At 38.0% G+C, this 14,044-nt stretch overlaps 1 protein-coding gene and 1 long non-coding RNA gene across 7 annotated transcripts in view; one reads left to right on the top strand and one right to left on the bottom strand.

Annotated features, from left to right (window-relative positions):
• The window catches only part of LOC306656561, a 269,197-nt gene that overhangs the window by 53,552 nt on the left and 201,601 nt on the right, over positions 1-14,044 (bottom strand). The window lies entirely within an intron of this gene.
• Positions 1-14,044, top strand: part of STK39 (serine/threonine kinase 39) — a 307,203-nt gene that overhangs the window by 217,329 nt on the left and 75,830 nt on the right. For 2 of the 6 annotated variants that reach the window (XM_079131861.1, XM_079131860.1), the window contains 2 exons: positions 2,746-2,797; positions 7,269-7,365. The exons of the other annotated variants lie outside the window; for them this stretch is intronic. In XM_079131861.1, the coding sequence (XP_078987987.1) occupies positions 2,746-2,797; positions 7,269-7,331 (115 nt within the window). In that variant the 3' untranslated portion in view covers positions 7,332-7,365. Of the gene's footprint in view, positions 1-2,745; positions 2,798-7,268; positions 7,366-14,044 lie in introns of those variants that run through there. 6 annotated transcript variants of the gene reach the window in all.

The following is a 14,044-nucleotide window of genomic DNA, read 5'->3' as shown; positions in this document are numbered from 1 at the left end:
GTTGACTGACTCCTAGGAATGCAAAACGTGTGAATTCAAAGGACTGGTGTGTGTGTTGTGTGTGTGTGTGTGTGTGTGTACACATATATGGAGATATATTGATTGAGCTATCCATCTATGAATAGGTATATATAAGGGGAGCAGGGGGGGAATCTCAGTATTGCTTAAAGCTTAAAGTATAGCCCAGTCACCCTGGGAGTTCTTTAGATCTTTAGGGAGCTCATGAAGTCAAAACTATCTTTATAATAATATTAAGAAATTTTTTACCTTTCACTCTCATTAATTTCACACATGTTCAGTGGGATTTCAGTGGCTACCTACCTGACATTCAACATTGCAATAGTTCTCTGAAACAGCTATAAAACATTCATCTACTTTAAGCCAAACATTAAAGAGGCTTGGCAAAAAGGTAAAGCAGATGCACTTTTTCTTTTGAAAAAGAAAAATGTTTTGTTTTATTTTGTTTTGTCGTTTTGTTTTGTTGTTTTGTTTGTCTTGGCACACTACTGTGGACCAAAGTCAAGGCCTCACATGTTAGGCAAGCACTACCACTAAGCTAAACCCCAGCCTGAATGTAATTTTTCATCAAAATATGACACATGAGATAAATTGATTATTGTCTTTCTCAGTTCAATTAATGTTTAATTTTATGGTTTTTAACTTCTAATGCAGTAAATTCGTGTGTGTGGGTGTGTGTGTGTGTGTGTGTGTGTGTGTGTGTGTTGCTGGATATTGAACACAAGGCCTGCATGGTAGCAAGTGGTCTACCACTGAGCTACGTCCCCAGCCCTTTTATATGTTTTATTTTGACACAGGCTCTTGCTAAGTTGCCCATGCTGGCCTCAAACTTTTCTGTCCTGCTATCCTCTCTTCCTGCCTTAACCTTTGAGTAGCTGGGATTGCAGGCATGTGCCACTGCACCCTGCAACTTCTAGTACAGTAAATCCTGATAGATAGAGTTCTTTATAAAACAAAAGCCCTGTAGGGGAACCTAATATTTTTAAGAATATAAAGTGGATCTAAGACTAAAATGTTGAAGAACTGCAGATATATAAGAGCACTATATGAATACGTGATGATACATATAGCTTATTAAGTCACATTAGGCTATTCAAATAATGCAGCATGCAGACAGCCCTTCCACTGTAGTCACTGTTAATGGCACATTCTACCTCCAGCGCAGGGTATGTAGTTTGGGGTCCAAGAGGATCTGTGAATACTCTAATTATCTTCAGTTTCATGCATTGATCATGTTGTCCTACTTCTTTATGGTAAGAATACACCATTTTTACGGCTGTCAGATTCCCAGAAGATCCTAACAGAAGCACACCTATAGGAATTGCAGAAGGTTCCTAGTCCCATTCTGTCCCCAAGAGGAGTGGTGATAAGTCCAAGTGGGAAACCTTCAGGGAGCTTCAACATCAGGGCTCAAGGCCCACATGTTGGAACTTGCATTCTTTATTTCTCTTCATATCACTGGGGAAAGGGTTAGCATTTCTAGGCACTGAGAATGTCTTTCTTCTAGTGGGTATTAGGCCTTTGCCTTTTTAAGGCTGCTGTGCACTTAGTGTGGTAGGATTAGGTAGGACATAAAGCATGGAGATTAGGCCATCGACCAGAGGGGCCCAGAGACCACATCGTCATGGTGTGAGCACCGTTCACAGAGACCAGGAGATATTACAGAGGTTTAGAGAACTGAAGCTGAAGTACGAAACAGGGTCTGCTCAGCCTGGCCTGCACTGGCAGAAGGACTTTCAGGGTAGGGTGTTCAGGCCATCTCTGTCTCTCTGTGTTGGACACTCTGCTACTGAGCTAAGTTGAATTCTGATGGAAATTATTAGTTTCCTAATGTAGTTCCTTAACTTAATTCTGGCATTTGTTGAAAAGGTGCTTATAATATTTTAGTATTATTGAGATTTTAAAACATTTCTGATTATAGCCTTGCTGCCTCTTATAATCATTTTCTTGATTTTCATATGAATAGAAAACTTGTATCCTGGATTATTACTTGTTTATCTCGAGTGTCATTTATTTTTAATTGCATATGTATGTGTATTACGTTTATGTACGCATTTTATACTTAAAGTTTTATGTATTCAGTGGCAGTTCTAAACACATTCAGAGGTCTGTTTTATTTAGATAAACTACAAAATGCATACCTTGGACTGGGTTGTGGCTCAGTGGTAGAGCACCTGCCTAGCACATGTGAGGCACTGGTTTTGATCCTCAGCTTCCACATTAAAAAATAATAAAAATAAAATAAAATATATAAAAAATATGCATACCTTGTTTTGGGCAGTTTGTTGTCTGATTTAATGTATAGTGTTGTCTTAACAGGACTATTGCCCCTGTTTTTTTTTTTTTTTTTAAACAGCAAAAACTTTTTCTAGGGAAAAATATGAAAAAGCATAGGTTATCATTTATTTAGACTAGAGGCATATAAAACTTATATTAGGAATTAGATTTATGGTTACTAATTCAGTACAGATTTTATGAAATTAACATTTGTTTTTGGAAGTTTTGTGATATAATTGTGTTTAGAATGAGGTAAATCAATTAAATGAACAAATCTCTTCCACTCATTATGTCATAACTGTGTCTTCCAGTGGAGAAAATATTGTGAGGTATTCAACTAAAAATGCTATCTATATGTTAGTAGCATCTTGTAAAATTTGGGATTTATTTACTTTGATTAAACTCTGCCTCATTAGATTTTAATGGTGCTATTGTGTTATGGTATTTCAGGAACTCCAGAAAGAACTTAATGATATACGATTTGAGTTTACTCCAGGAAGAGGTAAGTTTTAATTGAAATTATTATTTTAGTGCTACAAGAAGCATTTCAGAAATTGATTGCAAGCATGTGGTTATAATTTGCTATTCACAAATGTTTTGTCTAAAAGCAACGGAAGGAAGGAGAAAGGGAGGGAAGGGAGAAAGGAGTTTTGATAATTGTAAGGATTCTAAATTGAACCACTACCGACTGCATGAATCCCTTTGACACATGCGGTACAGTGCACACACACATATAAATTGGATATATTAGCTCAACCATGAAAATAAGTACTGGCATGGTAATGGGAAATTATGAATATATAATGAGAAGCACCAGCAGTCCTAATGAGGGTTGAGCAGCAAACAATGGTGTCATCCAAAAAAGTAGCACACTTTACTCTCCGTATCATTTTGGGTTTCATGAACTTCTCTTGGGGTGTGATTGTGGCCTCTTTTAGCTCTGGGCACCAGCAGTAAGCTTGATAGGAACAATGCCAGTTGTCTAGTAGTGTGCAGTTTGAGTATTTTAAATAAGTTATGCAAACTGCTTGAAAGCTGGTCTGATTGTTCCTTTAGCTCCTTCATGCCTGAAAGAAAGGACCTGTATTAGTTTATGTTATCTTTTGCACCTAGCATAAAAACTTGGCTTGCAGTAGAACCTAAAATAATTTTTGGTATAGTAATAGATAAATAACATTTATAAGAGTTTTCAGAAATCACAATACTAATTGTTAAGAAAAAATATTACTGTTTCCACTACTTAGTTTATAACCAACATAACTAGAGAAGTAAAACTCAGATGTTAATACTATAACTGATTTTCGTGATTTCTAGGTTCAGATTTTTACGTAGATGAAACGATTTCCTCAATATCTATATTGAAGACCTTTCTAAAATACATTAGTCTCATACATACTAATTTACAAATATATAATAACAGTTTATTTATTGGAGCTTCACATAAATTTTAATTTGACTAAATAAATTTATTGAATGCTAAAATTCTGAAAACTCTGAGGTGCAAGAACTTTCCAGCTTGATAGCTGTTCACTCAGTAAACTGCCTTGACATCCTGTTTCTGTCACTTGCAAGGAGAAGAGAAACAAACTCAAATGCTCTTGGGAGCCAAAGTGAATGGTGGGGCACTTCAGGAGATGGAGCAATCTCATCTACTATGTGGATGCTCAGTTTGGAAAAAAAAACCAAAATGCTGCCAGCTAAACAAAATATGTTCCTGGGCTGTATGTGGATATTGACTCCTAGTTTTTTTCTCTTGTCTTCTGTAAAGACAGAGATTTAGTGATTTCCAGTATATTTAAGTTAAACTAAAATATGAAGTATCTTTTGCAAAATGAATGTCCATAGGGCCCTAATGAGTTTGCTAATTGATTTTTCTTTCCAGGAATCTCCATCTTTAACAATTTAGAGTTGGTCTGTGGAAATTATACAGCACTAGTCATGGTTATCAAAAAAAACTATTTATTTTGTATGATATAAAAATATGCTGGGTGTGGTGGCGCACACCTGTGAGACAGGATGATTGCGAGTTCAAAGCCAGCCTTAGCAAAAGCGAAGCACTAAGCAACTCAATGAGACCCTGTTGCTAAATAAAATACAAAATAGGACTGGGAATGTGGCTCAGTGGCCAAGTGCCCCTGAGTTCAATCCCCACTACCAAAAAAATAAGTAAATAAAAAATAAAAAAAAAAATACCAGGCAATGTTGAGACAAAATCCAATAATTATACACTATCTCAAATACAGTAAGTAGAAAGAACAGATTCTTGTTTTAAGATTGCTTCCTTTCATCTAATTGTTTGAAATTGACTATGGCAATGAAAATCAATTTTAATTTTGAGTGGTAACAAAGGAACAAATTTCCAAGTTAAAGATTGGATAGGATGGCCCATTAGTGCATTTGCATTACTGGTTCATTCATACTGGCTTTAGCAGCCTCATTTTCTAGGGTTAGTTTGAGAGTCTGCTTTTGTTACCCAGACAGAAACCATAGCATTGACTTTCTGATGCTAGTATACCCTTACTGAGCAGCTAAGCAGAGGCCTATTATTAAGGGAAGCCCCACATACTTATCATTGCACTTCTGTGATTCCTTATGCTGTCTGTATTTCAGACTTGATCAGCAGTGAATCTGTGAATGCACACCAACTGGACCCTATGTTTGTGCTGTATGTAAATATGAATACATGGCATAAAACATAACACAAGTAAAATATTCTCTGTCCTCATTAGAGGGCAAATCCTTTGTGTTTACTCTGTCACTATACACTCTGGAAGCCAGACTTTAATATTTGATTATTTGATCCGTGTAGGTATAAAAAGAATGTTAAACAGCTGAAAGAAAAAATAGATTACTGAAACATGAAATAATTATTTCACATTTCTAAATTGTTCTAAATTGTTACTTATGCTTTACTTACATGCATACAATATGACTGCATAATGGCACACACAGATGTGGACTTCTTCCCATTTTGGCCAGCTTAGTATTACCGTTTGCCATTTTGATATGACTCATCTGGTGCCCAAGAGTCCTGAAAATAGAAGGACATGCTGTACACTTTAATCATTTGGGAATGTCTGTCACTGTGGTACTGTTTTAGTGCTAGCCCTCCATGCGCCTTTATTTGACTATTCCATTTTCTGCTATGTTCTGTGATTGCAGCTTCTTACTCAGGTGTAAGATCTTATTGCTGCTTTACAGCTGGTATAACACATTGAAACGCTTTAACAGATGATCAGTCACTGAAATATAATGACTGCCTTCTGCATGCCCAGTGCCTACTAGGTGTTAGATACTTTAATTCAATGCGTTTCTCTTCCTGAAGACTTGGGTGGCATCCAGGAAGGTGGAGATTGGAGGCTGAATGTTCCTGCAGCTTCAGAAAGTGAAATCACATTCAGGGTAGAGCCTTTCATTATGCTAGCCTGGGTTCCACTGTAGGGGGTCATTTCATCACAAAGAGACTTTTATAAGATGCCTTTTGTACTGCTGATGAAAAGGACAAGGCCCAAGATAAGTTCACCTTATATGGAATTTCATAGTTAGTAAAGTTTCTATATATTTCTTTGCCATTTACTTCATAGTGCCCCCATTGTATGATGATTACATTATGAAATGAAACCAGTAAAATGGTAGAATAACGTGATTTCTCTGAAAGTATAAAGAATATACATTAAGTTTCAAATTAATACTGGCGATTTGAGGAATTGGGCCAGGTGCGAAAGGGAGACAGAGAGCAGGAGAGTGTAAGGTGCATTTCAGATAAACTTTTTGCCATTGGCATTGACATCTCCATTGCCATTCTTGAGTACTTTCTATGTGGCGGACACTAGCCAGAGCACTTTAAATGCCAAGAATTGTGAAGGACAACTGTATCTCCAGCTGCATACTCACATGTGTGTGTGCATGTGACACACATATATACATGGAATTCATTTGCAAGCCACCAGGGCCAGTTTTTGCTGAGGGCAGCTTTTGGCTTGTCAAACTATAATCTGGATTCGATGCCTGTTGGATTCAACAGCTTTACTTTCAGTTGCTTCCTGACTTTGGAAGCACCGATATCAAGCCTCCATCTATGGCTACAGGCTGCCCAGCCAGTTTCTTTGTATCCAGCTATAGTTCTGGATGTTTGTGACACTGTCAGAGGCTGCAGAGACCAAGTCACCTCTCTTGTAAAGACATAGGGGTCTGTAATGGTTCTTTTGAGCTTGTGGTAATTTCTCAATTCCTCTTCATAAAGTCTTCAAATAGAAGATAACAGTGTTATCATGTTCATTCATAACCCTTCAATTAAGCAATTTCAGCTATATTCACTTGCCACAGCCTGTTCAGTCCCGTCTTTATGAGATTGCCAACTCCTGTCACTTATCATCGAGAAACTACATTATTTTACTCAACCACATTTTCTAAGAGAATGAATCTGTTGCTATCAGATGATCAATGTCATGTTAAAGGAGTTTCTTAATAGCATAAAACTAAATGGCTCATCTTAATAGTCCAACAAGCTCAGGGGCTGTTTATACCAAATTTAAGGTTGTATCAGATGCCACCCATTCGGCCTTTGCCATAAATTCTGACTCAGTAGCTAGAAAGGGGTTGATGATGGCTGGATTTAACCTTGGCTAGAAGAAGCATCCACAGGGAATAGTTTTATCTTCTAGAGGTGCGTTTGAGGAAGAATTCAGATGCTAGCCAGAAGGCAGAAGTTTTTTGGTTCATCAAAAGTGGAAAAAAATAAAACCAACAACAACTTTGTGAAACATCTGTTGAATAAATAGCAAGATGCAAATTGTACATGGCAAAATATATTTCATGTTGCTTCTGATTTTTTTCTCCTGACAGAATCTGAATTACTGAATTAAAACTCTTGTGGGTGATTTTAGTAAATGAAAATATATATTTTACATTGTACCGGATTGTTGATTTTTATTTTATGGTTACTAATACATATTCATTTCACATTTGGACAGATACGGCAGATGGTGTATCTCAGGAGCTCTTCTCTGCTGGCCTGGTTGATGGTCATGATGTAGTTATAGGTAAATTGTTTTTTAGTATGTAGTGTCATTTTCTTGATATATCACGTGAAAATGTGTTTGTTTAGAAGCAAAAATTTTCACTAAGGAATAATTCATTCTACATTTTTTAAAAATTCTTGATGAATTCTTACTTTTATGTGAAAGTCAAAAGCTCTTAATATAATTCTTTCCCATTTACCTGAATGTGATTTATCCAATGAGGAACCTCACTTATTGGAAATATAACAAAGAATCCAGAAATAAGATCCAAAGTCCACCATGTAGCAAAAATAAGACACTGTAAATTCCATGCACCAAAGTTTGGGAATCTCCGATGTCCTTTCTCAGAGTTTCTCTGGCCTTTCTAATAAATCTAGATGTTAGTTTCCCAGCCTTCAGCAGTATTTATCATAAAATCTAGGTTGGAGGGGACCTTAAGATCATTCAAGCTAGTTCTTTCTTTATAGTTAAGGAAACAAATTCCCCAAAAGGTTCTGAGCTTTGCCCAGAGCCATGCAACTGGGTTTTGGCAAAGCCACTTCACTTTGAAATCGTGGGTCTTTCTACCACTTCGAGAATCAAAAGATAGCTTCATGGAAGTGGGAGAGCCTGCTGGATTTGAGCACACTGACAAGAACAAGCAACAATGGTGGACCTCCTGACAGGCTGAGGAGGTGGAGAGATGCTCTAGGAGGAAGGCAAGGTCACCAAAGAAAACCTGGGATAGCCTGGTTCTATCTGGTAAGGATGGATAGCTCCTTCTCCTCAGCAAATTCTGAGTTTATAAAGATTTTATGTTATTTATTAGTGTATAGTCATCTTCATGACCCTGAGTAATCAAGAGTGTTTAACATATTAGTGCTAAAACATTACATTAAATATATTAATTATAATAGTATGAACTAAAAGAATGTATGCTCTGATAAAACTTCTCTCAAAATATATAAATCAAAATTAATGTTTGAATTTACATGCACCTTTTAAATGATGTTTTACTTTAAAAAAAAAAAAATCACTTATTCAAAGTAAGTTCTTCCCAGTAATGCTGAAGTATGTGACAGAGGGAATTTGAGGTAGATATGTACAACTATTGGAATAATCTGTTCCTATAAACTTGTAACATAAATCATTAGAAAGTAAATTACTGTATTTTATGTAGATAAGAATATGTACTAGATTTACAGTGGGAAATTATAATTCTGACTAACGAATCAGCATCTATGTTATTCATATGCAAATAATACATCATAAATACTGAGACACCTTTAAAATTAGAAAAACATGTTTTTTCATGTTGATTATACATCAAGTGTTCACAGTGACTTCTCGAGGAAGCTCCAATTCTTTTGCCAAGTGATGCCCACAGGGGTGAGGTGGCATATTTAAAGGAAATTCACTTACACACACAAACACACACACACATTCATACACTTATTTATATGTTTGTCTCCATATATGTCCTGCCTTTCACACTTTCTTTTACAACCTGTGAGATCTCATGGCCAGCTGAGTTCTTGCCTAAGTTTTCAGATCAAATGTGAGGGGGAGGTAGAGAGAAAAGGTCAATTCAACTTGGGTGTCTACTTTAAATTCCATCTCAAGATTTCTTTCTGTTAACCCACCAGTTCCTTGATAGTGGTGAACACTCACATTCTCATTAGAAAAAGAAGCACACACTTTCGTATCTTAGCTCAACCACAGAAGTACAGAAAACAGTTAATGGCTAGATCAGAATAATCTGCAAGCTATATTTTTCTTAAAGAGAACTGAGCAGCCAGAATTAAAAATTAATCAACAAATGAAGTGAACACTTCCAAACAACCTCTCGTAAGATGGTATCAGAGACTGCCCGGATGGCAGTGACGGAAAGTCCAGTGGGCTGTATCCTGCCAGCATTTTGTGTTTCCTACATCCATTTTGTAGTCTTTGCTAATTTAATTTGTTAGATTAGAAAGGAGTGAGTGATTAAATTTGTAGTTTATATTTCTGCTGAGCCCAATCTTGAAATACCCAGGTAAACAAAGTGGGGGAGGGCATGAAAAGAGCAGATACGAGGTTTCCAAACTTGTAACTCATTCCAATGTTAAAAAAAAAAAAAATGTTTTAAAAATTAAACTTATTTTCAAATGATGCATAAAATTGTACATACTTTTTTGGGAAATTGACATCTCTTGTATTACTCTAAAATAATTTATGCCACGTTCCAAAATGTTCCTTAATCTAAACAAAACCAGCCTAAGGCTTTCTCTTGAAATGAAAATGCTTATTATAATAGCAAAGAAAGAAATTAGGTTATTCTGAACTTATTTGTCGAGTGATTAGCTGCTAAAGTCCAGTGGTCATTATTTCCTTGTTAGAATCTCTCAGCTCATCCCTTCAGTAATGAGCAGCTGCGACACAGTCTCTTCATAGCAGTCATTCTTGTCTCTCCTCCCAGCCTTCCCTGAAAAGATGAGAGCATGCTCCTTCCCTCACCCTTTACAGCAGGTGCTGTTCTGCTGAAGCTCAGCCAGCCAGAGATACCAGGTGAGTCTGGAGAGAAATGCCATTTCTCCCTTTAAAACCTCTGTTCCTGAACCTGGCATCTATTTAGATGAGCAAACATTCTTGCTTCTGCCCAAGAACACCAAGCCATTTCTAGAGAGAGCCTAGAAGAGCTGTTGGATCATACTCACCTTTAAGGCTAAAATAGAGCTATATCAAATAAACCAGGCTTGTTTGATGCCAGAAAGTAATTGGCACGATAGCACTTGTTTTCCTCCAAAGATACAGGGTTGCACATTTTTGTCTCTGATGGTGTCCTGTAGTATAACCTCCCAGTGATTGAAATTTGTAGGAATGAGTAAGGGTGGGGCACCCACTCCATGAGCCTTTTTCCTCTGCCTGAACATCTTGAGACCAAGGCAGCAAGAACTCTTCCTGTATGGCCTCACAGCACTGAAGCATTGGTACTAGCAAAGTGGCCTTTCCAATTTGGGCTAATCCTACAGAAGAATATTTTGAGTCGTGCATTGTTCTTGGCCATCCCATCCTTCTCTGTCTTAATATAGAAACTCTGCAAAGGAACATTGAAATTCTTCAGTTGGTTAAAGAACTTGACTTCTCTCCATGCTAAGCATTTATTTGCCAGTTAATGTGAGGAAATGTGAAGACTGGGAATGACCCTGGTTCTGTGAGCGCTTGTTTCACAGTAGAAACAGTTCTCTTGCTCTCTAAATACATGTTTGAGAAAATAATGGAGATAGGAGTGGCAACGAAGTGATGTGGTGGAAATTTTGTAGGACAAGAAAGAGGCCTTCATGCCCTCAGTATCTGGGATGGGAACTCTCTTAAGGACAGCTGATCAAACACCTTTCATAAGCCTTAGCTTGCTTACTGTGTAGAGTTTCCTTCCAGCTGTGAATTCCATGATGGATCATAAGCTTATTGAGCCAATGTGTATGTCATTTCATTTCTACACATCTCTTTAGTCTAGAATGTTGCCTTGTGCCAAGCATGTGTTCTGTACACATCTGAGCTGAATGAGTGATTTTTCTTTGCTTATCTCATTTTTAACTCACTCATCAGTATCACATCTGTGTTATTTCCTGAATTAACTTGATCACATCCACTTAATTAAATGGCCTGTTTTACAGTTTCTCAAAATTTAAACAATTGTGTTTGGTATTTATTTTCTGAAACAGGAAGGAAAAAACAAGAAAGGGCCAAACTCTCCTCTTTGACTTGCTTTCAAGAACTATCCTTTGGTTATTTTAGAATTGGAATACTAGTATTATTTTTATGGTAATAATTATTCTAATATTGAAAGAAACTTGTAAGGAAGCATATTGGTGACCATGTGTCAGATACTGAAGTTCAATAAAATTTCCTTTTGTGTCCCAAGCATAGTAAGACACCACCATCACAAGCATTTATATTTCCATCTTCTGAGACTCCTCAAGAGCAGAAATTCTTTTTTTGTTTCATTTCCTTTGTAACCAGTGAAAAGTGTGAACAGCCTTTCTGGACACAGGAGGTTCCCAGGCCAAACTTGAATCATCAACAGCCAACTTTGATACCAGCTCCAAGTCTTTCAAATACACAGCTGTTTGGCAGCCAGATCCGTGCTCTAGTTCATAAAAAGCCTTTTCAGGTCATTTTAAAATGTTTTATTAATGGCCACATCAACAGGCTGAAGGAGGTCAGTATGGTGAGGCGCAGATAAAAATGAGAATGATATTTTTTCCCTCCCAGTTGGCTCAGTAGGAGATCCTATTAGTGCTCTAAAAGTTATATAATTAGCATGGCACCCGCTGCTCATTTGGTAAGCCAAACTGATTTCTAATGTTCAGAATACAAAACATGGAAATGTCATCTTCATACGCTCCCTCCGTGCTGTCACTGATAGCCGAGAGCAATTCTGAATGACAGAGCTGTAATAACGGTGATGATGAGAGTCACAATTAAATAGCAGCCTGGGTTTGGAGCACTGTTCCTGCAGGTGTTCCCAAGTCCAGGGAGGTCCTGGATGGTGGAGAGCATACAATGTCAATGGCACTTGTGGGGCATCTTTCCATGCACAGGCAAAAGTGGTCAGATGTGCTGGCTAAAACCAGCAAAATAGGTGCTTTTCTTGTTTCTCCTTTCTCAGAGAATTCTCCTTATTTGACAGCCAGAAGTCTGTGCTATAGGCAGGTTTTAGTCTTCTGTTATACCTTTCCTATGATGATGTCACACATGGATTTGACCCAACAAAACCAAATATGTAAGTTATTTATAATAGAAAGAAGTGCAAGATAGGTCATCAGGAGTATCCTCTGATTCTCATGGTTTTATTAACTCTCTGAAAGTTTTTAAGATTTCCAGATCAGACCTAGTGACCAGTCTTTGTTTCTTTTAAACTTTAGCTCGTGATTTCTACCTCCAAATGACCAGGTCCTGTTTGTTCAAGCATATTGAGGTTCTTGAGAAGTTAAAAGAAGACTGTACCTCTCTGAACTTTTGCTATATATATGTAGGCGTTTATAGTTAGCAGCTTCTGTGGGACTCAGTGGAAGATCTGACACCTGCAGTTGCACTTAGGTTAGGTGAAGGGATAAGGAAGAAAATTTCTTGGGGCTAAAATCTAACATGAAGAACTCAACAGCTAAATTCGGTGTTTATTTTTATTGACATTATTTAATGAATACTGAATGAATGCTTGCTCTTTGCCAGGTATCATTATTCATGCCTTCTCTTATCTGATCCCTTTTTTCTTTTCTTTTTTTCTCATGGTACTAGGAATTGAACCCAGGAATACCTTCCCATTAAGCTCTAGAGCCATACTCTCACCTTTTTTACTTTTTATTTTGAGACAGAGTGTCACTGTCAGTGGTCAGTAGCCTTGAACTTGAAAATCTCCTTCCTCAGCCTCCCCAGGAGCTGGGATTACAGGTGCGCACCCCTGACTGATCTTCTCAATTATGCTGTGGAGTCGTTTCTGTGACTACATTATTTCATACATGAAGATACCGAGACTTTAAAAGTAAAACCGATCGCCTATAGATCTGTGGCTAGTCAGTGTGATAATCCTGTTTAAACTAGAAACTTCTTTAAGAAACCAAGCTCTGGCAGGCAGAGTGGACCTTGTAACAAAATGGTTTTGCTTTCGTTTGACTCCCTTAGAACCAACTCAGAGATTTTGAGAAGACAGGGAAGGAGGTAGGAGGGTGGCTGTGGCAAGGAGCTGCATTCCCTTTCCTCATGCCCACGCGACACAGGCGTGTTGTACACATGGGAGCTGCCTGCAGTTCAGCCCCAGGGGCTCAGCAGCAGCATTCTAGAACCACTATTGTACCATTTTTTCAGCCACCCAGACCCTGGTCCATATTCAAGGCCCAAGCATACACACTGGTGTGTCTTGCTGATGTTGAACCCGCAGTCCCCTCATTTTCTGTTGACTCGCTTGCTGCTCCACAGGACAGTCCCATTTGCCTCTCCCAGACCCATGCCTAGCACGATGCCTACTCCCCTGATCGTACTCTACTCTGACCTGTACGTCAACTGAAGTGCCCTCATTCCAAAAGCCTTCGGTTGTTATTTGGGTAGTCGTTTGGGGTCGGTTGCCTCCACACCTGGGAATTTCGTCAAGCGTGCTTCCACTCCGCAAAATGCTATTGCAGCAGGAAGGAGTGAGATGCCCTGAGTCCGTTCAGTCTCTTAAGTATTTACTGAGAACTTGCCCAACCGTCAGGTTCTACTGTGTGAAGCACCTTGGAGGAGACACACCTGACTTGTAGCTCCTCTGATCCCTCTTTTGGATCTTATGTATTTATTTAGAAGGCTTATAACTAACTGATCACTGACTCATTTTCTATCCTTTTATCTTTCTATAAAGATTGACATTCCGCAGTTTGCCTTTTTTAATCAAATAATTCTCTTAAATTAAAGTTGACAATGAATCAATGATTATTCAGTTTGCCTCAATTGTGGGCGAGGGAGCTCTGTGTTTGTTCGCCCCTTGAGAGGGGTCCTCTTGGCTTTGCCTTCACTGCCCTCCCTCAGTTCCAGGGGCCCTGTTTTATTTTATTTTTTTAGTACCCACTGTCTAAAAAGCACAGCTCAAATTTACTGTAAAGAAACAAATAACATGTTGTTTTCAGGATGTATATATGTTTCTAGATTAAGAACTCTTCTTTGTCAAGTCTGACCTCCTTTATTAAATTTTTACTTAAGTCAAGAGGTGTTGGTCTCAGTGGCTTGGGAGGCTG

This window comes from Sciurus vulgaris, assembly GCF_902686455.1.
Source record: "Sciurus vulgaris genome assembly, chromosome: 3".
Taxonomy (NCBI): domain Eukaryota; kingdom Metazoa; phylum Chordata; class Mammalia; order Rodentia; family Sciuridae; genus Sciurus; species Sciurus vulgaris.
Note: the sequence above shows the minus strand (reverse complement) of the source record. Positions and strands in the feature narration are given on the sequence as shown.